The sequence below is a fragment of the Aquarana catesbeiana genome, linkage group LG02, assembly GCF_042186555.1.
Source record: "Aquarana catesbeiana isolate 2022-GZ linkage group LG02, ASM4218655v1, whole genome shotgun sequence".
In the NCBI taxonomy this organism is placed as follows: Eukaryota; Metazoa; Chordata; class Amphibia; order Anura; family Ranidae; genus Aquarana; species Aquarana catesbeiana.
This window is the reverse complement of record NC_133325.1, coordinates 113228237-113253317: the sequence shown is the minus strand read 5'-3', so window position 1 is coordinate 113253317 and position 25081 is coordinate 113228237. Positions and strand designations below refer to the sequence as shown.

The following is a 25081-nucleotide window of genomic DNA, read 5'->3' as shown; positions in this document are numbered from 1 at the left end:
TCTCTGATTGCAAACACCTCTGATCGCTTGGTTCTCAGAGCTCTGTGAGCAGAGAGCCTCTCCCAGCCCCTCCCCTCGTTGGAACGGTGAGTTCAGGCTCTCAGCGACTCGCTCAGAGGCTTAGCCAGGTGCAGGTCCAGGGTTGTGGGAAGATCCCGACCATATTATCGCGATCTTTCCCCAGCCTGGACTGGCTCTGGCTCTGTGATCTATAGGGGTGCAGAACGAGCTGCACTCCTGTGATCTATAGAAGAAGTACAGCCAAACAAGTTTCTTCTTTAGGAAGTGAGAGATGGTTTTCTTTATTTATCCATTCACTATGTCCCCAATATATGGTGATATTTTTAAAGTAAAACTATAGATAAAACTTTGTTTTTCATTTTGGATAGAGTTAGGGTGGATTGTAACCCCTGACAGATTTTTTTTTTTTATCATCTGTGTCCCATTGCAGAGATTTCCCTTTACTTCCTGTCCCATAGCCAAACAGGAAGTGAGAGGAAATCCCTGCAAATTCAGGGAATTCCTTGGGGACCCCCAGGTCACCAGAGCCAGTGTCCCCATTGAAAAATTTCTCCTCTATTGCTTTTCTGGGGACAACCCAAATTTTGGGATTTTCTTTTACTTTCACTTTCAATGATAATGGTAAACAGGACAAATAGAGAGGGTGAATCTCCATAATGGGAGCACAGACAGCAATAAAAACCTGGCAGGTGTTCTGATCCCCCTCCACTCTATCCAAAACTAGTTTTGCCTTTAGTTTTACTTTAAATGAAGTTCTGCATGTTGTGACAGAATTGGAAAAGCCTCTGCAAATTGTAATGATCACTTTCAACATTTGCATGTGCATGTTGACAATTTCATTTTTTTTCTACAAAGCAACACCTGTAGTGGGTGTCCCCTGTGAATCTTGGCTTGTATGTGCTCAAAGTTTAGCAACCATGACCCCATTTGAAGGCAATACCTAATACAATTCAAAAAACATCATGCAAGCAATACAGAAAACCTGCTTTAAAGAGGTTCTTCACACAAAAATGTATTTGTTCTGTGTTCAGTGTTGTCGGTGCCAAGTAATAAAATGTTTTTAACATCTAAACATTTCACATTAAGGCCTCTTGCACATTGCAGCTTGAAAATGCTCAGTACAGCTTATTCTTTTACTAAGCTAAAACACGGCCTATTATTTGTAATGTGCCTATGCGAGAACAAGCTTCCGCGCATGCGTGGAAATGTGTGCAAATTTGCACGACATTTGCGCGAGAGCATATGCGCGAAAATACATTTAAAAAAATAACGTCTGAAAAAGTAGATGCTCAAACAGGAGTATCGTGTGCAAGAGGCCTAAAATATGCAACCTTTTGTTTTCTTCTAAAAATATATGTATATAAACACAGAGCCAAGTATTCAAACTTGTGAAAACATATAAAAGAGATGCAAATGCCTAGTGCATTATCAACCAAAAATACTTCGTAAGACAATGGTATACCCACAAAAGCAGAATAAAATCAAGCTTAACAATTACACCTCTCCAGCAAGTGAGATGGGCACCCCAACCAAAGCCACAAGGTGGGAAAGCTTAAGAATTTTGGGGGCAGACCCCCTTCCTCAGAGCTATCTGATGGCTTGATTTTATACTGCCTTTCTGAGTGTAACACTGTCTTATGATTTTAATAAACAGTTTTTGTGATAATGCACTAGGCACATGAGCCCTCTTGTATATTTTTTCACAGTTTTCTGAAGATTGCCTAGTCTGAGGAGGGCTGCATCGTTGAAACCATTATGTGCCATAGTCCCTGGGTGAAGGTTCTGGGTCTGAGTGCTGGATAGTCTTTTTACTATTTAAACATGCATATAGTTGTTTGTTACTCAGTTTCCAGTACCAACGCTACACATAAAAAAAAACACAGCTCTATTGTTCTGGTGCCTAACCTGTGGCACTTTGGCACTTATTGTGCGACCCTCTGTTCCCAGTAATATGTAGCGGTAACATTTGTAAGATAGTATGGATATACATGTCCATAACCGTGCTGTGAATATACAGTATACAAATATATTGTAGTACACATCTTTGCACTTGCTGGAATCTTCCTAAATCCGCAATATGCAAATGAGATCTTCCAGCAAAGACAACAACCAGAGTAATTAGTTGCCTGCATATCCATTTGCTTCTCTGTAGGTAGATGGAGGGACAGGAAGGGAATTTTGTGAATTTCAGATTTTTACGGTTGGTGCTCTAGATTTTATACCTTATACAGACACAATCTAAAGGCAAAGAAGAAAAGTTTTATGGGGCCAAAGAATGCTAGGTTTAATCTTGGAGAGGGACCTACACAGACATGCACAATTTCTTGTACTGTTAATGCCATGTGAACAGTATGCTTTTTTTTTTGTCAGCAGAGCATGCAAGCCCTGATCAATGGGTAGGCCAGAAAGCCAGGGACTTGGGCAGCTACCAAGCCTATAGACAAGTAGGAGGATTGCAATGATGGTGCTGGAATCCCTAGGCCAGTGTAAATTAGAGAAAGGTAAGGGAGGCACTTTAGAGTAACACAGGGTAAAAAGAAAGACTGGTTCCACCGACATTTTGGTGTAGTCTTGGATAGATGGAGATCACTGCTTGCCTATCTTCATGCACATGGACAGAACTTCATTAATAAGGATTCCAGAAAGACATTTTTGCTAGCTACAGTTCATGGGGATGAGATTTGGGAGGGTGATTAACTACATATAATATACAGGCTGAAGTGCTTTAAGGAAAACATTTCAAAAACGTTATATCTAATAAATAGCTTGGACACTTCCTCAGGCTGTATACTACAGTAACTTGGATGCCCTCTCTGAAATTGCCCAGCACCCAGAAATTACCCATCAATTACCCTCTTAAGCCCCATACACATGATAGGACTTTGTACAAACTTTCCCTTGGATTTTTGTACAAAGGGCATTGGCTAGAAGTTTGTCTTGCATACAGATGACAGGACTTTTCCAGCCAACTTTCACCAAATCACATGGTTTTTCAGCTCTTTACCACCACCCTTTGGTCAACTTCTGTATTGTCGTCTGATATTGTGTCAATCTCGCCATTGACACCTTGTGAGCCACACAAGGCACCCACCCCCCCCATGTTGAGGGCATGCGGCCTGGTACGGCTCAGGAGGGGGGGGGGGCGCTCGCTCATCTCCACCCCCTTTCCTGACCGGCCGGGCTGCGTTTTCAGTGTAGGGGGTTCCCCTTAAAATCCATACCAGACCTAAGGGCCTGGTATGCCCCCAGAGGGGAATTCCCCCTCGCGCTCGCCGCAGTAGGAAAATGTGTTTGTACAAAAGTCCGATGCTTTTGTGTACATACGATCGGACTTTGCTCCATCGGACTTTTGTTGCAGGAAAGTTTGTCCATTCGCACAGCCAACAAAAGTCTGATGGAAACAGAAAAAGTTTGTCCGATGGAGCGTACACACAGTCGGATGTTGCTCCAAAACAGCTCATTTGCATGTTTGTTGTCAAAAAGTCCGATCGTGTGTACGGGCCTTTAGAATGCCCAAGTAATGACCCTTCCAACATAAAGTATACCATTGTTTTTAATGACTTTGGCTTTTACACACAATGTAACCTTACAAGGTCTTTCAGCTTTTTAGGTTCATGTAAATGAGCTTTTCACAACCTTATTACCCCAGATGAACATTTGAAATAAATTTTAGGCCTAGAGGAACGCTTGCTAAACAAGGGGAAAGATGCCCTCTAGAACAGGGGTCTCCAAACTTTCTAAACAAGGGGCCAGTTTACTGTCCTTCAGATGTTAGGAGGGCTGGACTGTGGCCAACAGAAGTAGAAAATGCCACATCTTTGGTGAAAGGAAAAATGCCCCATCATTGGTATCAGTGTCAGTGGGTGGAAGGGTGCCCATCATTGATATCAGTGGGAGGAAAAGTGTTCCATTGTTGGTGTCAGTGGCAAGAATTATGCCCCCAATGTTGGTATCAGTAGGAGGAATAGTGACCCCCGGGCCGCAGTTTGGAGACCACTGCTCTAGAAGGTCAAGGGGAAAGATGCCCTCTACATTGGTGCTCAGTGAAAATAATGAATTTCTTACAGTAGTGGCATGAATGCCACCTTACAGACAGCTAAAAAAGATCATTGTGTTCATGCAGCTGGCTCCACCAAGTGGCATTGACCCCAGAATTATGCAGGCAGCATCAAACGGGAGGTCAATCAGCCACAGTTCAAGGAACCCCTAGCAACCTCTGGAGGAACCCTAGGGTCCTTCTGTAGAATGGCTGGACTAAAGCAATTGGCCTTTATCCTTCATATTCCAATATTTGCTCTAACAAAGTATTTGAAAACTACATTTGATTAAGGGTTAGTAAGCATTTATGGGATCAGAATGTGCTGTAGTCTGTTGTTGATGGTAGTTTTCTAAGCATTCTCGTGTGGATCAGATTTGCTGGTGTAGTGGGTCACCTGAAAACAGGTATCTGTTTTTTTTTTTACAAGCAGCAGAGTGTAGCACTGTTAGCCATCAACAAATGTAGAAGTTTGGCTTAGGGTTAAAAAGATTGTTGTGCTAGCTTTTGAAGCATGCTCATAGATGGACTTTCAGCTGGTTCAGCAGGAACTAAACAAATTTTGATCAATGTGTTGGGGTCCCTATTTGACAGATGGTGCTCTTTTGATTGATTTTAAGATAACCTTTTCTGATCAGCAGCTGCAGCCACCAATCAGTGTATTCTGACAGCGGATAATCCTACAGCCAACATACAATGTCTAAGTGGGGGAAATTCCTTCATCCACCCCGCTTGTGTGGATGGAGGAATCCATTCATTTTTAATTTGTTCAGACCACTTTCTAAACTAAAAAAATCAACCCATCTATGGCCAACTTTACTTAGATAACCCTTGCCTGAAGAAAAGGCAAAGTTTATATGCAGTTTTTATAGCTGGACACTGTCCACAATGGGCAGATACACTCAGAACATAAGCCCAAAGACCCACTCCCTACAATCCTGAGAGGAACAATTAAGTGGGAAAAATAAAGTTTGCAGGCATTCGGAAAGGCAAAATTTTTTTTTTTTTTTCTCTTATTGTCGAAGAGCAACTTTACATTGCAGAACTGTGTTGCAACTGTGAGCCAAACACTTGGCTCATGGTTGAGGCACAGCCCTATTCAGATACATGGAATAGTGGGAGAGATTGTGCTGTCAGGCAATCTCTACATGTAGCATTAAAATGGCCATATCAGGATGCAAAGCATCGTGGTCCTAGCAATTTGTACTCCTCTGAGCGACACCACGTCTGCTTGTAGGTGAGTGGTCAGGGAGTGGTAAAAATGCAAATCACCTGCCTGCATGGAAGGAGCCTAAGACAGGATTTCGCTCACTTTAGAAAGATTTCTTCTAGCTCCCTGATATGTCCACATCATTGTTTAAATCTTCCAGCAATCCAAAACGCACAATGCTGTTTCAGTTGTGGAGAGGAGACACCTGTCAGGTTTTTACTGCTGTTTGTGCCCCGATTAGGGAGATTACCCTCTTTTTTTGTCCTGTTTAACACTATCACCAAAAGTGAAAGAAAATCCCTAATTTTGGGTTGTCACCAGAACAGGTATAGAGGGGAAATCTTTCAATAGGGGCACTAGTAAATGGTGACAACCAGGGATTTCCTCCCACTTCCTGTTTTGGTTATGGGACAGGAAGTGAAATCTCCCCAAAGGGACACAGATGGCAAAAAAACCCCAAAACACTAGCAGGTTTTAAACCCCTCCCCCCTTACTCAATCTGAAATTAAAACAAAAATACTTTAAGGGTGGCTCTGGCATATATTATGAATCTAAATCCTTATTGCATAAAAATACACATTTAGGACTTGTTTACACTAGTGGTGCTCATTGAGAGCTGATAATTCAGCTTGCTCCCCCATCCAGGAAAAGGGCCACATTCAGTAGCTAGTACTGCTCACTGACTGCAACAGCCGGGGATCATGTTTGCCATCCCCCAGCACAGTACACCCCTGGTTGCTGCCATTACGTCTAAAATGGTGGGGGTTGGTGGTAAAACTGCAGCTCATGTGATTTATTCCTCAATAATCGTCTGAAAGTTAGACTATGGATGCAGAGTAGGCCTCAGGACTATAAAGGAAACATTTGCATGGCTCCGACCACTATTCTAAAATGAGAAGCCACCCCCTTAATAATCATTTATGTTATAAGGCAAGACAAACGCCATCTAAAAACACAATGCTTTACTAGATAACACAGCTGAATCCAGCAGAATGTTGTGTAACAAGGAACAGAGAAGAGAATCCTGAAGCCATGTTTTATAATGTGAGGCTCTCTGCCTAAGGTAAACAGGTAGAGATAAACTGATCTATAGGCATGTAGAGCCGCACTGCCTACACGTGACTGCTGAAAGCATTGCTAGCATCTGCACTTCCTGTTTTTCATCTGTATTACACAACACAACAGGGCGAGTGCCCAAAACAAAGATGGCGGTTAGTCCTCTCAGTCTAATTGGGGCATCAAATATGAGCCGCGCACACACAGAGCGGAAGTGGGGCAGTACGTATTTCTCTGCCGCCGGAAGTGGGAACGTTTCTATCACGTATTTTGCTTCACGTGTGTTCGGTACCGGTACGGTAGTGAGCTGTGGTCGTAGAACGAGGGGGATAGTTCTGGGAGACTCTGACAGCTGCCATAGAGGTAAGGGGAAAGGACCTTGTGCTGTGTGGGAATTTGGTGCTGACTCCGCCCACCTATGCGGCATGCATAGACTGTAGCGCTGCTCCTTTTGTATGTTATATGTCCTCTATATATAGATATATAATCACACCTGAGCGCCCACTAATGTTCAGTGTGCCGGTCATATATATATATAATGGTATGACAGCTGAGTGCATTCATTATTGTGTCCTCGGGCACCCCTCCAGGGTCTGATCCCACCTGAGGGTGCCAGTGATTATTGCCTAAACCCCTTGTGGCCAATTAACCACTTCAGCCCCGGAAGAATTTACCCCCTTCCTGACCAGAGCACTTTTTGCGATTTGGCACTGCGCCGAACAATTGCGCGGTTGTGCGACGTTGCTCCCAAACAAAATTGACATCTTTTCCCCACAAATAGAGCTTTCTTTTGGTGGTATTTGATCACCTCTGCAATTTTTATTTTTTGCGCTATAAACATAAAAATAGAGACAATTTTGAAAAAAACGCATTATTTTTTGCTATAATAAATATCCCCAAAAAATATTTTAAAAAACATTTTTTTTCCTCATTGTAGGCCGATACCTATTTTTCTACATATTTTTGGTAAAAAAAAAATCGCAATAAGCGTTTATTTGGTTTGCGCAAAAGTTATAGAGTTTACAAAATAGGGGATAGTTTTATGGCATTTTTATTATTCTTTTTTTTTTTTTTTACTAGTAATGGCGGCGATCGGCAATTTTTATCGTGACTGCGACATTATGGCGGACACATCGGACATTTTTGACACATTTTTGGGACCATTGTCATTTATACAGCAATCAGTGCTATACAAATGCACTGATTCCTGTGTAACTGACACTGGCAGTGAAGGAGTTAACCACTAGGGGGCACTGTAGGGGTTAAGTATGTCCTGGGGAGTGATTCTAACTGTGGGGGGGCGTGGCTACGTGTGACACGTCACTGATCTCTCTCCGATCACAGGGAGCAGTGATCAGTGACACTGTCACTAGGCAGAACGGGGAGATGCTTGTTTACATTAGCATCTCCCCGTTCGTCCTCTCCGTGAGGCGATTGTGGGTATCCCCGCGGACTCGATCCATGGAGCTCCCGGCTGGTGCGCACGCAATGGAACGGCGGCAAATCTTAAAGTGACGTACGGGTACACCCATTTGCCCAGCTGGGCCATTCTGCCGAAGTACATCGGCGTGCGCCGGTCCGGAACCGGTTAAGGACCGGAAGGATTTGCCCCCTTCATGACCAGGCCATTTTTTGTGATGCGGCACTGCGTCGCTTTAGCTGACAATTGCACGGTCGTGCGATGTGGCTCCCAAACAAAAATGACATTTTTTTTTTCCCCCACAAATAGAGCTTTCTTTTGGTGATATTTGATCACCTCTGCATTTTTTATTTTTTGCGTTATAAAAAAAAAAAAGCCTGACCATTTTGAATTAAAAAAAAAAAAAACCAAAAAACAATATTTTGTACTTTTTGCTATAATATCCAAAAGAAAAAAAAAAAATTTATTCATCAGTTTAGGCCAATGTGTATTCTACATATTTTTGGTAAACAAAACGCAATAAGAGTATATTGATTGGTTTGCGCAAAAGTTATAGTGTCTACAAAATGGGGACAAGATTTATGGCATGTACATAAAATAAAATAAAAAAAAAAAAAAAAATATATATATAATATTTTTTTTTTTTTGCAGTAATCAGAGCTAAAAATATTCACGATCACTGTATAAATGACACTAGCAGGGAAGGGGTCAACGCTAGGGGGTGATCGGGGGGGGGGGGGGGGAGTAGAGAGATATCACTGCTCCTGATCACTAGGAACAGACAATCTCACTAAACTTCCCTGTCAGAACGGGGATCTGCTTTGTTTACACTGGCAGATCCTCGTTCTGCCTGTGAGGAGCTGTGCAGCGTGCCGTGTTTTGTGCACGAAACAACGTACAGGTACGTCGTTAAACGCAATAGGGCTGCCCTGCTGCAGTATATATGCGGTGGGTGGTCCTTAGGTAGTTAAAGGTGATGTCCAACTTTTTGACCGTGCTGTATATTTAGACCTTATTTAGGGACAGTTCACGCCATAACGTGTATAGTCACTTGCATATTTTTTTTTTTTTTTGTTTTAATGAAAAATACTGCAGGCATAATTTTTGGAATTCTCCTATAAGTATAGCGCACACTATTGCAGTGCAGAACAGTAAAAAAAAAAAAGTACAACGTGCTGCAATTTTTATTTTTTGCACTGCAAATTAGAGTTGCACGATTCTGGCTAAAATGAGAATCAAGATTTTTTTGCTTAGAATATAGATCACGATTCTCTCATGATTCTCACGGCGTAACATCATCTTTCACATTAAAACAAAATCAATGGGCTAACTTTACTGTTTCGTTTTTTTTATATTCATTGAAGTGTATTTTTTCCCCAAAAATTGCATTTGAAAGACCGCTGGGCAAATACAGTGTGACATAAAATATTACAGCAATTGCCATTTTATTCCCTAGGATCTCTGCTAAAATATATATAATGTTTGGGGGTTCCAAGTAATTTTCTAGCAAAAAATATTGATTTTAACTTAAGAAAGAAGTGTCAGAAAAAGATTTAGACTTTAAGTGGTTAAACTTCCTGTATTTACATGTTGTTGAAAACTTGGCAGCCTGCCTGGATTATTTATTTACACAGAAGTTCTATCCCTTTGATCTAAGAAGGAAGCATTAGTTACAATGTTTCAAGTTAAAAGACTTGGCAGACTGCCGGATGCTTTCTTTTGAGGGCTGAGTGAGCAGATAAACCTCTGCAGGAGAGATCATCAGGGGAGGTGAATCGAGATCACAATTTTTTTAACGATTAATTGTGCAGCTCTACTGCAAATGCACAAAAGTGCAACACAGTTCAGTGCACATAAAAGTCCAAAGAAGATGGAAGTGACTTTAGGGCTCTATTCACACTTGTCATGCGACTTTGGACATGGCAAGTCGCAGCACATTCTTTACAGTGGCACCCATTCAGATTGGTGTGACCTAAACTTCACAGCGATTTTTAAAAGGTAGCTGCACTACTTTGACATGACTTGGGTCCAGAGGGTGTAAAGTTGGATCAAAGTCACATTGGAAATCGTGTGACTTTTGAGTCACACAAGTGTGAATGCAGCCTAAAGCGGAACTAAATCCATAATTTGATAAAAATGTTCTTTAGCAAGGAACATACAATCCATATTAATAATTGTGCTACCAAATTGAATGTGTGCTGTAAATTGCCTCCAGTGTTGCTCTTGTGTTTTTTTGCTGGAGGCTGCCATTTTGCTGAAGCCCAGAGACCCTGAACAGTGAGTGCTGGTTCACACATATGCGATGCGGGAACCAGTGCGATTCCAGTGCCGCATACAACTCGCAGGCCCTATGCACTGCCCTATGTGAACTGCTGTGGGTGTCAATACAAAGTTAATAACACCCCAGATCAATTTGCATATTGCAGTGTGAACTGTGAATTTGGACAGGAATCAGATCCCATGGGTGTGAACACCTATACAAACTGATTATGGTGCGGACAAAAAAAGGGTCCTGCACGATTTTGGTTTGAATGTGATGCAAATTCAGCCATACAATCTGATGGGTTTACTTCCTCTTTGTTTCCCTGCAAAGGTAAAGCATAATGGGCTACTATGCATCGCATAGTAGCCCATTATGTGTCACTTACCTGACACAGGAGCCTGCGATGTCACTGCTGTCCCCTCTGCTACGGAGCGTCCATCTTCTTTCCGGATATCGTGGCTCAAGCGCTATGATTGGCTGGAGCCGCGATGACGTCACTCCCACGCATGCGCAAGGGAGCCGCCACTAACGGCATAATGCCGTTAGCGGCATGCTCAGTGCGCCTGTGCGCCTCTGTCTACGGCGCATGCGCCGTAGACAGCGCTGCCTCTCTTTTTGCAAATATCTCCTAAACTGTGTAGGTTTAGGAGCTATTTCTTGGGCCTACAGGTAAACCTTAATCTAGGCTTACCTGTAGGTCAAAGTGGTCTGTAAGGGTTTACAACCACTTTAACTGAGCATGTGCAGAGCAGGGTGAGACAGTGTATTACTGTTTTTTTTTAATGTTTTACATAGCTATACATGCAAAAGGGGTCGCCCTAAAGTGATCTAGCACGACTTCATTTTCTGACTAAAGTTCCACTTTAACGGTTTCAAAAACAGTTACATTCCTGGCATGCTGGGATTGCCAACTGTGACATTGGATGTGCTCTCAACCAAACTGTCAAACCATCAAATGGCTGGTGTTATAACTGACCACATGTGCAGCACCATGACCATTGAAGACCAAACGGGGACCAAGATGGCAGCTTTCATCATGGCTGGAAAGGATAGGGGAGTATAGTTTCTCTTTAAAGAGACTGCAAGCTTATCAAAAATGCATCGCAAATGCGTGTAAAAAAAACAATAGGTCAAATACATGTCACTACACATGCAAAAACACTCAGTTTCTGGTGTGAATGGCACCCATATGCATCTAAATAGGGTGTTGCGTTCCCATGTGGTGCAGGAAATGGGTACAGAAACACATGCTTTACGAACAGCAGGCCAGGCTCTAATGCCCCATTCACACCTTTTTTAATGTCGTTTTTTTTTTTTTTTGTTGGGTTTGTCACGTTACAGTGTAGGGTAGGCTGTTCACTTGAATGGGCAGCCCTACATGCAACAAACGCCCCAGTAGCTCCTGCACCTTTTTTGGCACATATTTGCGCAGCTGCTACCTGCATTTGGGGTGCCATTAAGAAATAATGGCAGCGCGATGCACATTTCTGGAAATGCAAGTTTCTGCATGCATTCCCAAAATGCGAAGATGTGAATGCAGCCTTTGGGTTTAACATGAAACCTGAGCACAGTCTGCAGCTCCCTCCGTCACTGAATGCAGGGGTGCTTCTCCTGGCAGCATCCTGTCGTTTTTTTGAATTTTGGCACAGCTGTGTGTGGTTCTTCATTCACAGCCACCTGTCAATGGACAGACTACAGCCACTGCCGCAGAGGGGCTCCTGGTTCTCAATGGAGCATGTGGGTGCAGTGACATCACCCTGCGGCTCGATTCACACAGGGGCAACACGACTTCAACGCGACTTTGCAACGCGACTTCAACCCGACTTCAACACGACTTGTGGATCCGACTTTCAATGAACGGGGATCCGACTTGGATCCCCGCCACTGTGTTTGGTATGAATCTTTAGGGGGAACTCCGCGCCAAATTTTAAATAAAAATCCGGCATGGGTTCCCCCCCCCCAGGGGCATACCAGGCCCTTGGGTCCGGTATGGATCTTGAGGGGAACCCCCGTACGCCGAAAGGACGGCGTGGGGGGTCCCCCCAATCCATACCAGACCCTTATCCGAGCACGCAGCCCGGCCGGACAGGAATGGGGGTGGGGACGAGCGAGCGCCCCCCCCCTCCTGAACCGTACCAGGCCGCATGCCCTCAACATGGGGGGGTTGGTGCCTTGGGGGAGGGGGGCGCGCTGCGGCCCCCCCACCCCAAAGCACCTTGTCCCCATGTTGATGAGGACAAGGGCCTCTTCCCGACAACCCTGGCCGTTGGTTGTCGGGGTCTGCGGGCGGGGGGCTTATCGGAATCTGGGAGCCCCCTTTAATAAGGGGGCCCCCAGATCCCGGCCCCCCACCCTATGTGAATGAGTATGGGGTACATGGTACCCCTACCCATTCACCTAGGGGAAAAAAGCGTCAATAAAACAAACAGTACACAGGTTTTTTAAAATAATTTATTAGGCAGCTCCGGGATCTTCTTCCGACTTCGGGGGTCCTCTTCCGACTTCGGGGGTCTCTCCGCCGTCTCCTCCCGGTGTCCGCATCTTCTGCCGGCTCCTCCGCTATCTTCTGCAGCTCAATTGCTAGCGGTGGTCCGGACTTCTGCCTTCTTCTTTTCTTCCAGAGATGTTGACACGACGCTCTCTCCAGCTGGAATGGTCTCTGAACGCTCCGCAACGGACTTATATAGGCGGTGACCCCGCCCCCTTATGAGGTCACTGTCCCAGGGCATGCTGGGGCTGTGCCGTCATAAGGGGGCGTGGTCATCACCCGGTGACCACGCCTCCTAAAACGTCACAGACCCAGCATGCCCAGGGACTGTGACGGCATAAGGGGGCGGGGTCACCGCCTATATAAGTCCCTTGCAGAGCGCACAGAAACCATTCTGGCTGGGGAGAGCGTCGTGTCAACATCTCTGGAAGAGAAGAGGGAAGAAGATGATCCAGAGGTCCGGACCACCGCTGGCAAAAGAGCGCCAGAAGATAGCGGTGGAGCCGGCAGAAGATGCGGACACCGGGAGAAGACGCCGGAGAGACCCCCGGAGTCGGAAGAAGATCCCGGAGCTGCCTAATAAATTATTTTAAATACCTGTGTACTGTGTTTTTTATTGACGCTTTTTTCCCTAGGTGAATGGGTAGGGGTACCATGTACCCCATACCTATTCACATAGGGTGGGGGGCCGGGATCTGGGGGCCCCCTTATTAAAGGGGGCTCCCAGATTCCGATAAGCCCCCCGCCCGCAGACCCCGACAACCAACGGCCAGGGTTGTCGGGAAGAGGCCCTTGTCCTCATCAACATGGGGACAAGGTGCTTTGGGGTGGGGGGGGCCGCAGCGCGCCCCCCTCCCCCAAGGCACCAAACCCCCCATGTTGAGGGCATGCGGCCTGGTACGGTTCAGGAGGGGGGGGGGGGGGGGCGCTCGCTCGTCCCCACCCCCATTCCTGTCCGGCCGGGCTGCGTGCTCGGATAAGGGTCTGGTATGGATTGGGGGGGACCCCCCACGCCGTTTTTTCGGCGTAGGGGGTTCTCCTCAAGGTCCATACCAGACCCAAGGGCCTGGTATGCCCCTGGAGGGGGAACCCATGCCGGATTTTTATTTAAAATTTGGCGCGGAGTTCCCCTCAAGATCATTTGAGCACAAGTCGCATGCCGAAGTCGGATCATGCGAGACGGCGATCCGACTTCAATGATAGTCAATAGGCTGAAGTCGGATCAAAGTCGGATCAAAGTAGTACAGGGAGTACGCTCTGAAGTCGGAGCGACTTCAGTAGTGTCTATTAAGACGCTAGCGTTAACTCCCATTGAAACTATTTCTGGAGCGACTTGAGGACGTACAAGTCGGATCCCAAGTCGCCCCAGTGTGAACCGAGCCTGCTTGTAGTCCAAGTCCACTAATACTTCCTCCTGATCCAGCAGTTGGAGAAATACTCATCAGGAGCCAAAGGATTGCACCCATAATTTACTGGTCCTGGTTGTAATTAGGGATGAGCTCAGGCATGTTTCGATCCTAGTACAAATGTGCCTGAGCTGTCCTGCAAGGAAGCTGCACTGTGTACCGCCAATCATACGTGGTCGAGGCATTCCCCACCCTGCAGCCGCACCACAGGGCGAGCATCCATCCATCTGCAGAGCCAAATATTTTTTTGTTAAAGTACTTGATTTGATTGTAGCCGGAGTACTGCTCGGACCTTGAAGAAGGGGACTTGCCCCGAAAGCTTGTCCTGAAAAATTGTATGTTAGTGCAAATAAAAAAAGTATCATGGACAGTACTCAATTTTCTTTGTTAAAGTAGAAAACTAAAGGCAAAACCTTGTCTCATTTTAAATAGAGTAAGTATGGCTTATAAGTTCTGTCAGGTTTTTTTTTTTCATGCAGTCTGTGTCCTATTGAGGAGATCTATCTTCAGATCCTGTCCCATAGTTATAACAGGAAGTGAGAGAAAATCCCCCCCAAAGTGAGGGAAAGCCTGGTTGTCATCAGAACTAGTGTCCCAATTGGAAGATTTCTCCTCTATTACTGTTCTGGGGACAACCCAAAACTTTAGATTTTTTTTTTTACTTTCAATGATCACAATAAACAGGACAAATGGAGAGAGTGCATTTTCCTAATGGGGGCACACAGCCGTTAAAGCCGCATGCACAATTGACGTTTGTAACACAACTCTTGGGGGTGTCTAGCGGTTTTATTTGTTCTGCTGCTAGATGCCCCTGCATGTTAGCTTATTCCATGCACACATAGGTGTTTAGAGGCGGAAAAAAACCTGCTGCCAGCACCCTAAAAACACTTGATGCTCCTAAATGTGCGTTAACACTAGCCATGTTTAGTGTTTGAACATTAATACATTTTAATGGCCAGAATAAACTTATTCTTGCCAATGAAACAAATTAAAACCTGGTACACACCGCTAGGTTTTTCGATCCAGCGTTAGTACAGCGCTATTCCCCCTGCTGTTCTTTTGTGTTCTGATAGGGGGGCGCCCCCCCGCCAGAACACTCCGGTCAGGACTCTCAGCCATCGGCTGAGAGCGCTGATCAGGAGCCAGTCAGCTACTGGTTTTCCAGCATCTGCCTTACACACAGGCCGAATGTCAGACGTTTATTGAACTGGCCGATCTCGCCTGACAATCAGCCCGTGTGTACTAGGCTTAGTACCCAAGTGCTTGATGTGCCTAAACATTGCATTTACAAGCGTTTTTCTGGAAAAACACTGCTGTCAGAAGGAAAGACGTCTAGGAGAGATGGCCAAAGCATCCAATGTGATAGTGCATTTATTTGTTTTTTATCAGATATGTACTATGCCTTTGAAGCCGAACACACAAAGTTCACTTAAATATATTCTTTAGTAGACATAAAGTGTAAATCCACTTCTTTGTGCACAAAATGCCTTTACAAACACAGTTCTCTTTGTAAAAGAACAGCAACATCTATCGCTGTGCATAGCACAATATTTGCTTATTCAGTAGTTCAAGTTTAAAGTTACCCAATCAGGTTCGAATAGGGGATCCCTGCAACAGAAGATGAAGTATACTCCATATCTCCTACCTCCCTTCTGTTTCCACTCACCAGCCTCTGTCTTTACCTTTCTATGTCTGAGGCACAGACATCCATTGTTTTGGATGTCTGTGTCCCTGCTGCACATCGCTGTTCCTCCTTCCAATGCCTATATCACCGCTGTGTCCTCCTAGTAATGTAGGGGTTGGGGGATGGAACCACAGCATGTGGTAGGGGGGGCAAGGGACACTCCAGAAAATGTCAAATGATGTTCACACTTATTGGCTGAAGAGTGAGAGGGTAGGGAGAAGAGACAGGCTGCCAGAAATGTAAGTGTGACACGTGAACCTTTTCACTTACAGGGACTTGCCATTCTAAATTTTTGAAGCTCTGATGGGGTCACTTTAAAGAGACACTGAAATACATTCAAACTTGCATACACACACACACCATTTTGAAAGAGAACTATAATATCATTACCACCTCTGTTACAACCATTGTCATTTGTCTCCTCTCCCCCTCCGGTGCCATAATTGGCACCTTTTGGGAGGAGGGGGGGGGGGCGCGACAGTATACCTGACAAATATCCTGTTCCCACTTCGGGAGTCCGGGCCGTGGCCCATGATATCACTGCAGGGCTCCCTCCTCCTCCTCCCTGCCGGGTATCCTTACCCGCATGCATTGCATACTAGCTCATTATGAAATACTTGCCTTAGAACAATACCCTGGATCGGCGCCGACACACCGCTCACACGGCCGACGTGTTTCCCAGAGTGACTTCCGGGTTCGTGGGCTCTGGCGCTGTGATTGGCTGGAGCCATGATTACGTCACTCGCACGGCACGGGCCCTGAAGAAACTGCATGAGTGGGCCGTTCCTTCAGTCATGCGCCGATGATGTTGGCAGCAGCGTATATAGTAAATATCTACTAAACGGTGCAAGTTTAGGAGATATTTACATTACCTACAGGTAATGTAAAAATGAAAATTCAACAGTTACAAATATTGTAGCTGCTGACTTTTTTAATATAAGGGCACTTCCCTGTCCAGGGATCCTGCGATGTCAGCACCTCTAGCCGATTCGTCAATTGGCTTCAGGTGCAGGTGCTGGCATCTGTAGTAAGGGAAACAGGAAGCCCCGGTTCACACAGGGGCGGCACGACTTGCAGGTCGCCTCACCGAGGCACACGACTTCCATGGCGACTTGCAAAACGACTTCTGTATAGAAGTCTATGCAAGTCGCCTGAAGTCGCCCCAGAAATGCTACAGGAACCTTTTTCTAAGTCGGAGCGACTTGTGTCGCTCCTATTAGAACGGTTCCGTAGTACAGAACGGGAGGCGACTTGTCAGGCGGCTAGGTACAAGTCGCCCCTGTGTGAACCGGCTCGAAGTGAAGCCTTGTGGCTTCACAGCCTATTTCCTACTGTGCATGCCTCAGTCACGCTGGGCTTTCTGAATGGTCCCGCCGTCTTCTGGGACCTGTGTGTGTCCCAAAAGGTGGAGGGGGGGAGGGGGAATGTCTAAATCAGGTACCTGCCCCCCCTCCAAAAAAAAGTGGAGGGTATGCGAAAAAGCAGATCATTTTTCTTTTACTTCTTGTGATGGTGTTGGGCTTAGTTTTTCAGTGACCCCCAATTGGGAGATCGTCTATCCTTTTCTAACCCAGTGAGACCTTTCAAAAAAATGAGGGATGCAATTGTCACTGGGATCAAAAGGCACGTTCCACAAGAACATTGTCACATGTTCTAACCCTTCTGCACTTTACTAAAATGTGTTTTCTTGTGTCCCTGTTGGGAGAGGTGAATTTCCTATCATGACAGGCAGTGAAAGGCAACAACCTGAGTAATGAGCTTCCAACCCATGCCATCCCATGATTAAGTCTTTATGACGAAACATGTCAGGGCGTGGCTACACGGCAATCGAACGCTTGTGACGTAGGACGCTGTGACGGGGAGCGCCATACGAGGAAGTGCGGAAGTGGGTCCTTTCAACACCAGGGATCGGGTGAGACGGGTATTTTGAGAGCGCAGTACCTGGGTCCGCCGCGACCACCATACACTGGTTTTACGGATTGGAGTTTATGCTGTGACAGCTTGCGGTGCTGTGTTATTTTTGGGCTTGCAGTGAATTTTAAAGATGTGAGTTTAATGGTGGAGGAGTGTGTTATTTTAATAAATATTATTACGCTATTGCACTATTGGATTTTTTTTTTTTTTTTTTTTCATGTGGAGAGAGCTCTTTGGCACCACACTCTGAATATGTAAAGGTGTACCATTGGAGATCATTCATTTCCCCTTGCTGTGTGGGATAAAAGCTTGATGGCCCTGACACGAGAGTGTGGGCAAAAGGAGCTGGTGAGTTTATTTACCTAAGGGGAGTGGATTCACAGTCACAGAGGTGCGGTGGAAGAATTATTTTAACTGAAGACCTGCACTGTATCACGTCACGGAACAATATTATATTTGGACTTTTTGTGGACACTTTTTTATATTTGTGGACTGATTCACATTGGTTTACACATATTTTATATATATTTTGAATTATATATTTAATTTTTTACGTGCACAGATATGTTATTCACATAATTGGTTTTGCGCACTTTATTTGTGAATTTTTTGATCATATTATTTGATGCACAATAATAGGGAGGAGTGATGATATGATTATATCATTGTTTGATTGTTTTGTTTCATCACTCTTTACTATATGTCACTTCTTGATTAGGATTCACTTTAGCGCTGCTAATTTGAGTTCACTTGGGGCGAGATTGTGGTGAATCAAATTTTTCATTTATGGTTGTTATTTAAGCAGCAGCTTAGATTCAGGTTTTATTTTCCATCAGCGCAGCGTTTTTGGGTGTATGAGTGGGCGGATTTTCTTTATACCTGATTTTTAACCCTCAGTCATACCCAACACCTAATAAAAGGTCTGGGCTAGAGTTGGATTTCAAATATGTCAGGAATAGGCATTTTATCTGAATATCTAAGCTATTGAAATAGTGCTGCTGTGCCCCTCTGGAATGGCTGCTTTTGTTGTATTCTCTCCTTGTCACAGCCGAAATGTCAGCACAGTGTGAGGCTGTCAGTCGTCCCCCCCCCCCCCCATGAAAGTGTATCGTCTCCTGCATGGGATCAGGACTGATAACTGATGTACTCTCTGGGATGCTGGAGGAGGAAAGGTAACTGTTGGATAACAAAGTATTTCAATTCTTGAATGGAATCCTGATGGCATATTTATTACATTACAGGTTTATTGGGTGTCTCTTATCAGCACTGGGCTCCTGTGTAATTGGATGGCCCTAGAGCCTGACACATCTGCTCTGTAAGTTTGTTCTAACCATTCAGTGGTGGAGATTACTACAGATGCCCATTGATGACTGCTTCTCCTTCACCATGGGAGCATGGGACTAGCCCAGGATTTCACTGGTTTAGTTATAAAGAATTTCTACTAAAATTAGTTTGGCTGCAGCTGAAAAAATAAAATCTATAAACATTAATAACCAGAATGTGTGTTTTTTTTTTTTTTTTTTTTTTTTCAGCTTCCAGGCTTTATTAAACAAGCTGAGGTTAGAATCTGGCTACCATGCACAGCTGCACTAGATTTTGCACTCTCCAGTCTTAGTAAATCAACCCCATTGTGTGAATGCATCAATGCAGTGCATGTTTTCTCAGCTTGCAGAGCTTGGATTCGTTAAATGAGTTTACCAAAAATGTGAATATTGCAAAATATGCAGCCTCATGCTACATAACTAAGCTCCATTTCATGCTGAATAAACTAAATTATTAATGTATCTTAAATAGAAAATTATCTTTAGATGGATTTTTACTCCAAAAGAATTTTATTAAAATCAATTTGATAAAAATAAAAAACATCCGATTTAACCACTTAAGCCCTGGAAGATTTGGCTGCTCAATGACCAGGCCATTTTTTGCGATACAGCACTGCGTTGATTAACTGACAATTGCGCGGTCGTGTGACGCTGTACCCAAACAAAATGGACGTCCCCCCCACAAATAGAGCTTACTTTTGGTGGTATTTGACCATCTTTGCGGTTTTTATTTTTTGTGCTATAAACAAAAAAAGAGCAACAATTTTGAAAAAAACACAATATTTTACTTTTTGCTATAATAAATATCCAAAATGTTAAAAAAAAGTGTTTTTTTTTCCCTCGGTTTAGGCCGATATGTATTCTTCTACATATTTTTGGTTAAAAAAAAAAGCGCAATAAGGGTATATTGATTGGTTTGGGCAAAAGTTATAGCGTCTGCAAAATAGGGGATAGATTTATGGCTTTTTATTTTTTTACTAGTAATGGCGGTGATCTGCATTTTTTATCGGGATTGCGACGGACAAATTGGATACTTTTGAAACATTTTTGAGACCATTGACAATTTTACAGCAATCAGTGCTATAAAGATGCACTGATTACTGTATAAATGTCATTAGCAGGGAAGGGGGTTAACACTAGGGGGCGATCAAGGGGTTAACTGTGTTCCCTAGGTGTGTTCTAACTGTAGGGGGATGGGACTGACTAGGGGAGGTTTACATAAACAGATTCCGGTTCTCGCTCTGTCACCAGCGATAGCCCGGCGGTCATCGTGCCTGCCGGGCACTCGCATCGGCTTCGGGCACACGCGGGCTTAAAGGGCCGACGTAAATTTACAGCGGCTTGCCCAGGGGAGCCAACCTGCCAGAGTATAACTGCGGCGGCCGGTCGGGAACGGGTTAAATTTAAAAAAAAAAAAAAAAGTTTTTTTTTTTTTTTATTTACCCTACCTGTGAGTGTAGAGTATAGAAATATAGGAGTGGAGGGTGTTTTTTATTTCAGTATTAGGTCTATAGTTCTGGCATGAGTACCTAGGGGCTTGGGTTAAGGAGAAATTTTGCGTACTAAAGCCAGCCATAAACTGTAAGAATCTCAGCCGGTTTAGCAATGACCGGCCGAATTTTTACCAAGTATGGGCAGGCTGATTGTACAGCCAGCATGTAATTTTTTTATGATGCGATTATTGCCAGTGGCTATGGCTGCTAGTAATGATCACTGCGTTCTCCTGGTGGGGACAGCTCCCAGTGACTGTAGAAAACAATGGCTCCGTGGGGGGGGGGATTCCACCATCAGCACTGACGGAGTTGATGGGGGAATCAAGTGGTTTTCGTTCCTGCAACCACGGGTTGTATCCTCTATGGCTGGCTTAATTCTGGCTCAGCAACTTCATAGATGAAACGAGGATCAAAAGAAGGCTGACCTGTTTCTGAACATCTAACAATCATTTGGTGATGGCAGTTCTCGTGTTTCTGTTATCACATGTTCGCTTTGAAGGATGATCGTCCATATTACATTAATCTCTCTCTATATTCAAACAATGAGTTATCTGACTTCCACCTATATGTGACATCTTTCTAATTGTCCTAACAGGAGCTCAACACCATTGTAGCCTCTCTAGTCATGTGACTATGATTTGTGCAACATGGGCAGGCCATTTCCCCGGTTCTGCTACTACTGTGTCTGGCCCAGTGCCTTACAATTCTGTAAGTATTTGGTGGTGAGGATAATGAAGGGTGAAGTTCTAGGAAAGGAGTCTGTTGCCCTTTTTTGGTGGAAAATAAATGTAGGTACAGGTATGTCAATGAAATGTACATTGGGTAGGCCGTGAGTCCCAGCTGTCATCCTAATCTTCAGTGTAGTAAATTGTTGAACTCAACACTTGAGTATCATCTGTGCTTATTGCAGCTGTCTTCCTGAACCTGAAACATATTATTAGACCAAGCTGGCCAAACGTATTTCTGCAGAATCGGTGTAATGTTACTAGCTCAGAATGGAAAGAGGAGTACATGCATGGACAGCCCGTGCTTGTTTTGTCTTATTCATAATTCATTTCATCAAATAGCGTTGTGGCGGCCTTAGATGAAAACACTTGTAATACCAACAATGCACAGAGGTTATGTTGTAGGTCATTTATGTAGGATTTACAAGTATACCTGAAATTCTAAAGCCAAACTGCAGATTAATTTTTTTATTTACCGTACATATAATTAGCTTTAGTCTTCAGTTAAGCTAATGAAGAACAAAGTAAAGGGAGTTTACACTAGATGTGTTGGTGCAATGCTGTCCGCTATTTCCAGTACAGCCCTAATGCCTTGTTTCCAGTGGCATCAGCTCACATCAGTGTCGCTGTGGTGTGCGCTGCAAATTTTTTATTTTTTTTCCTTTTTAGCTCAGCGGGTTGTGATGCAAACCATTGCAAAGCCCCTTCAGTTAGTAGAAATGTCATTCATTTTACGTTCCGTGTAAAAAAAAAAAAAAAAAAAAAAAGTAAACAGTATGATGCTTCAGGAGCGACACATCGGAAATGTGACTGCCATAATACATGTGTTCAGCATGGCTCCCTGGTGTGAACGAGCCCTGGGGCCAGAAACTGTGAGGCTCCATGCACACTGGCGTTTTTTTTTTTTTTTTGTTTTTTTTTTTTTAAGCTAAAAAAAAATGCTGGAAAAATTACTGGATAAAAAATGCTGGCAATAGCTTTTTGTAGTAGCGTTTTAGGAGCAATTAGCATTTTATTGTTTTTTTTTTTTTTTTGCAGTAAGGGGCACCCCCCCCCCCCCACAAATCTTGCTAATGCTGAGTACCATGCGTATTGGTGCTGTACAATTTTTAAAATGACCCAGGCACCAGCTCATTGACACTAATGGGCTGCTCAAAAAAGCAAGTGCGCTTAGTCGCAGCTCCTGGTGTGAATGGAGCCTTAATGTACATTGCAGCAACAGAAAAAGGTGTGTTTTGGTCCTCAATCTGAAAGAAAACTGTTACGGACGTATTTCAATTGCCATTGCTTCTGAAAATGCTGGATGCCTGACTGTCATACTGACTCTCTTCCTACATTACTTTAAGCCAACCTTTCTCAACCAGGGTTCCTTCCAAGGATGCTAGGGGTTCCTTGAGCAATGAGCAGTCATGCTATGTACCATAAACTCTAGCTATAGTAATTCTAGCAGGGGTTCCCCAAAACCGGAAAGCTATTTGAAGGGTTCCTCAATGTTAAAAGGTTGAGAAGGGCTGCTTGAAAGTAGAATAGGCAAAACCTTTTTTTTTTTCATTTTGGATGGAGTAAGGGAGGGTTATAATGCCTTTTTTTTTTTTTTTTTTCAGTGTCCCATTGTGGACATTTACCTTCTCTTCTGTCCCAAAGCCAAAACAGAAAGTGAGAGGAAATCCCTGCAAATTAAGGGGATACCTTGAGCCCCCCTGGGTCACCAGAACTAGGGTCACCATTAGAAGTTTCCCCCTCTATTACTTTTCTGAGGACAACCCAAAATTTTTAATTTTTCTTTTACTTTCACTTTCAACGGTAATGGTAAATTTGATAGGTTTTTTTTCTGTCTGTGCCCCCATTAGAGAGATTCACCCTAAGAGGTGTCCTAATCCCTCTCCGCTCTATCCAAAACTAAAAAATAAAAGGTTTTGCCTTTTCGTTATACTTTAAAGAGTATGTAAACCGAACATTTCATATTTCTGATGTCTGCTGTACCGTGTACTTGTATGAGAAAGTATCGTATCCTGTTCTCTTTGTATTGCTTCCTTTCTGTGAAATCCCTGGTGTTCCTGTTAGTCCCTCTGCTTATCTATTAAAAACTGACCACACTAGGTAGGAGAGCACACCATGGTCAGTTCTCTAGCTATGCTGGTGTGCTCTCCTCCAACGATCAGACTTGTCCTGATGCGCCCTCCTGCACAGCCTTTCACTGGGAAGATCAGTATACTGTTGCTTCACCAGCTCTTAAGTAGCAGAGAACAGGGAATGTGAACACACACACCACACCACACCAAGGTATTTATAACGTGTGTTTTGTGGTGTGTGGTTTTTTTTTTTTTTTTTTTTTTTTTTTGTTTTTATCTATACACAATATTTTGCCTTTCATTCCTATTTTAAACTGAATGGGTTGTTTTACAAGGTGATCATTTTACTGTTTACCTGTTACTATACAATGGGGGTTTGTGTGTGTGTGTGTGTGTGTGTGTGTGTGTGTGTGTGTGTGTGTGTGTGTGTGTGTGTGTGTGTGTGTGTGTGTGTGTGTGTGTGTGGGTGGGTGGGTGGGTGGGTGGGTGGGTGGATCAACCATATTTCAATTTGAAGCCTGATAAATAACTTTTTTCCTACTCACTTGTTTTTCAGAGTACTTTGACATGTCCTTACCGGTGCTGGCAGGTTACAAGTCATATAACACAAAATAAGCCAATGGGTCACCACAATGGCTTCAGAGACTCCTGGATCTACGGTATCATTGGTTGGACAAGGGTCATTTTTAACTAAGCCTTCACTTCAGATGGTGGGGTGCACGGGAAAAGTCAGTGAAACTTCTTTTATATTTTTACATCTGCGCATATATCCTCCTTTTTTTTTTTTGTTCTGTTTTCCACGGAAATCTTTAAAAAAAAAAGAAAAAGGCGAAAGATTGGAATGTACAAAGATACATTCTATATTGCTAAGGTTTTCTCTTCTATTTGTGTTTTTTGTGCTTCCTATAAACCTGCTTTATTAAAAAAAAAAAAAAAAAAAGGGGAATTCATTGGTAAATCTCCAATTATTGAATACCCTTCAAGTAATCTGTAAACAATTTTAAAGTCTCCTTGAAAAAAATATGTATCCTTTTTTTTTTCTCCCTCCAGGTTTGATACTTTTCTGTCTGTTTTATCTAAAGCAAAAACTGGCTTTAATCTGTACCTGTGAGTCAAACCCTAATCCATTTTCTACAGGAAGGCTGGAGAGCAGTGCTTAAAAAGGGGGTTCTTTTTCCTGCCAAATATTAGATCCCATGGGGGTTGATTTACTAAAACTGATGAGTGCAAATTCTGGTGCAGCTTTGCATAGAAACCAATCGCCTTCCATTTTTTTTTTTTTTTTTGTCAAAACTGTAGCCTCCCTGGCGGTTTTCCCGAGTGTGGCTCGGGGTTAAAATGCAGGATCCTGGTGTGGCTTTACTTACCTTGTCCCCGGGATCCTGCGATGTCACCTGCAGTGTCCGTGGGCTCTGTCCTCCTCCGAAGCCTCTCCGTGCCAGGCTCCGTTCCCTGCAAGCGTCGCGACGCACGGGGGCGGAGCCTGGCGGCAAATTAAAAAAATTGTAAAATCATAACCCATACAGTACTGTAATCTTACAGATTACAGTACTGTGTGAAATTATTTCTCATCCCTTTTGTCCCCAGTGCTTTGTCCAATGCCCTGCATGCAGTTTTATATTATATATACTGTTCTTTCTGCCTGGAAACTGGAGATTGTCCATAGCAACCAAAAAGTGTCCCTTTACATCAAAAGTGGCTTTAGACCAGCTAGAAAACAGCGATAGTAAATTAGAACACTTGCAGAATTGAGCGATAGTGAATCGTGGGGAAATTTATATTATTATTATTATATATTTTTTTTTTTTTTTAATTATTTATTTTTATTTATTATATTATAATTTTATGTTTTTGTGTTTCAAACTTTATCATACCCGGGATATCTACTAGACTCTTGTTTGGACAGATTTAAGTGTGTTATTACTAAGAATTACAGACCTACAATATAAAACGTCAAATTTCCATGCAAAA

At 43.6% G+C, this 25081-nt stretch overlaps 1 protein-coding gene across 1 annotated transcript in view; it reads left to right on the top strand.

Moving 5' to 3' along the window:
- Positions 1–6547: 6547 nt before the first annotated feature.
- USPL1 (ubiquitin specific peptidase like 1) overlaps positions 6548–25081 on the top strand; it is a 70952-nt gene continuing 52418 nt past the window's right edge. Inside the window, exons 1-2 of the mRNA XM_073613363.1 lie at positions 6548–6686; positions 23667–23838. Coding sequence (XP_073469464.1) covers positions 23743–23838 — 96 coding nt within the window. The 5' untranslated portion in view covers positions 6548–6686; positions 23667–23742. The remainder of the gene's footprint in view (positions 6687–23666; positions 23839–25081) is intronic.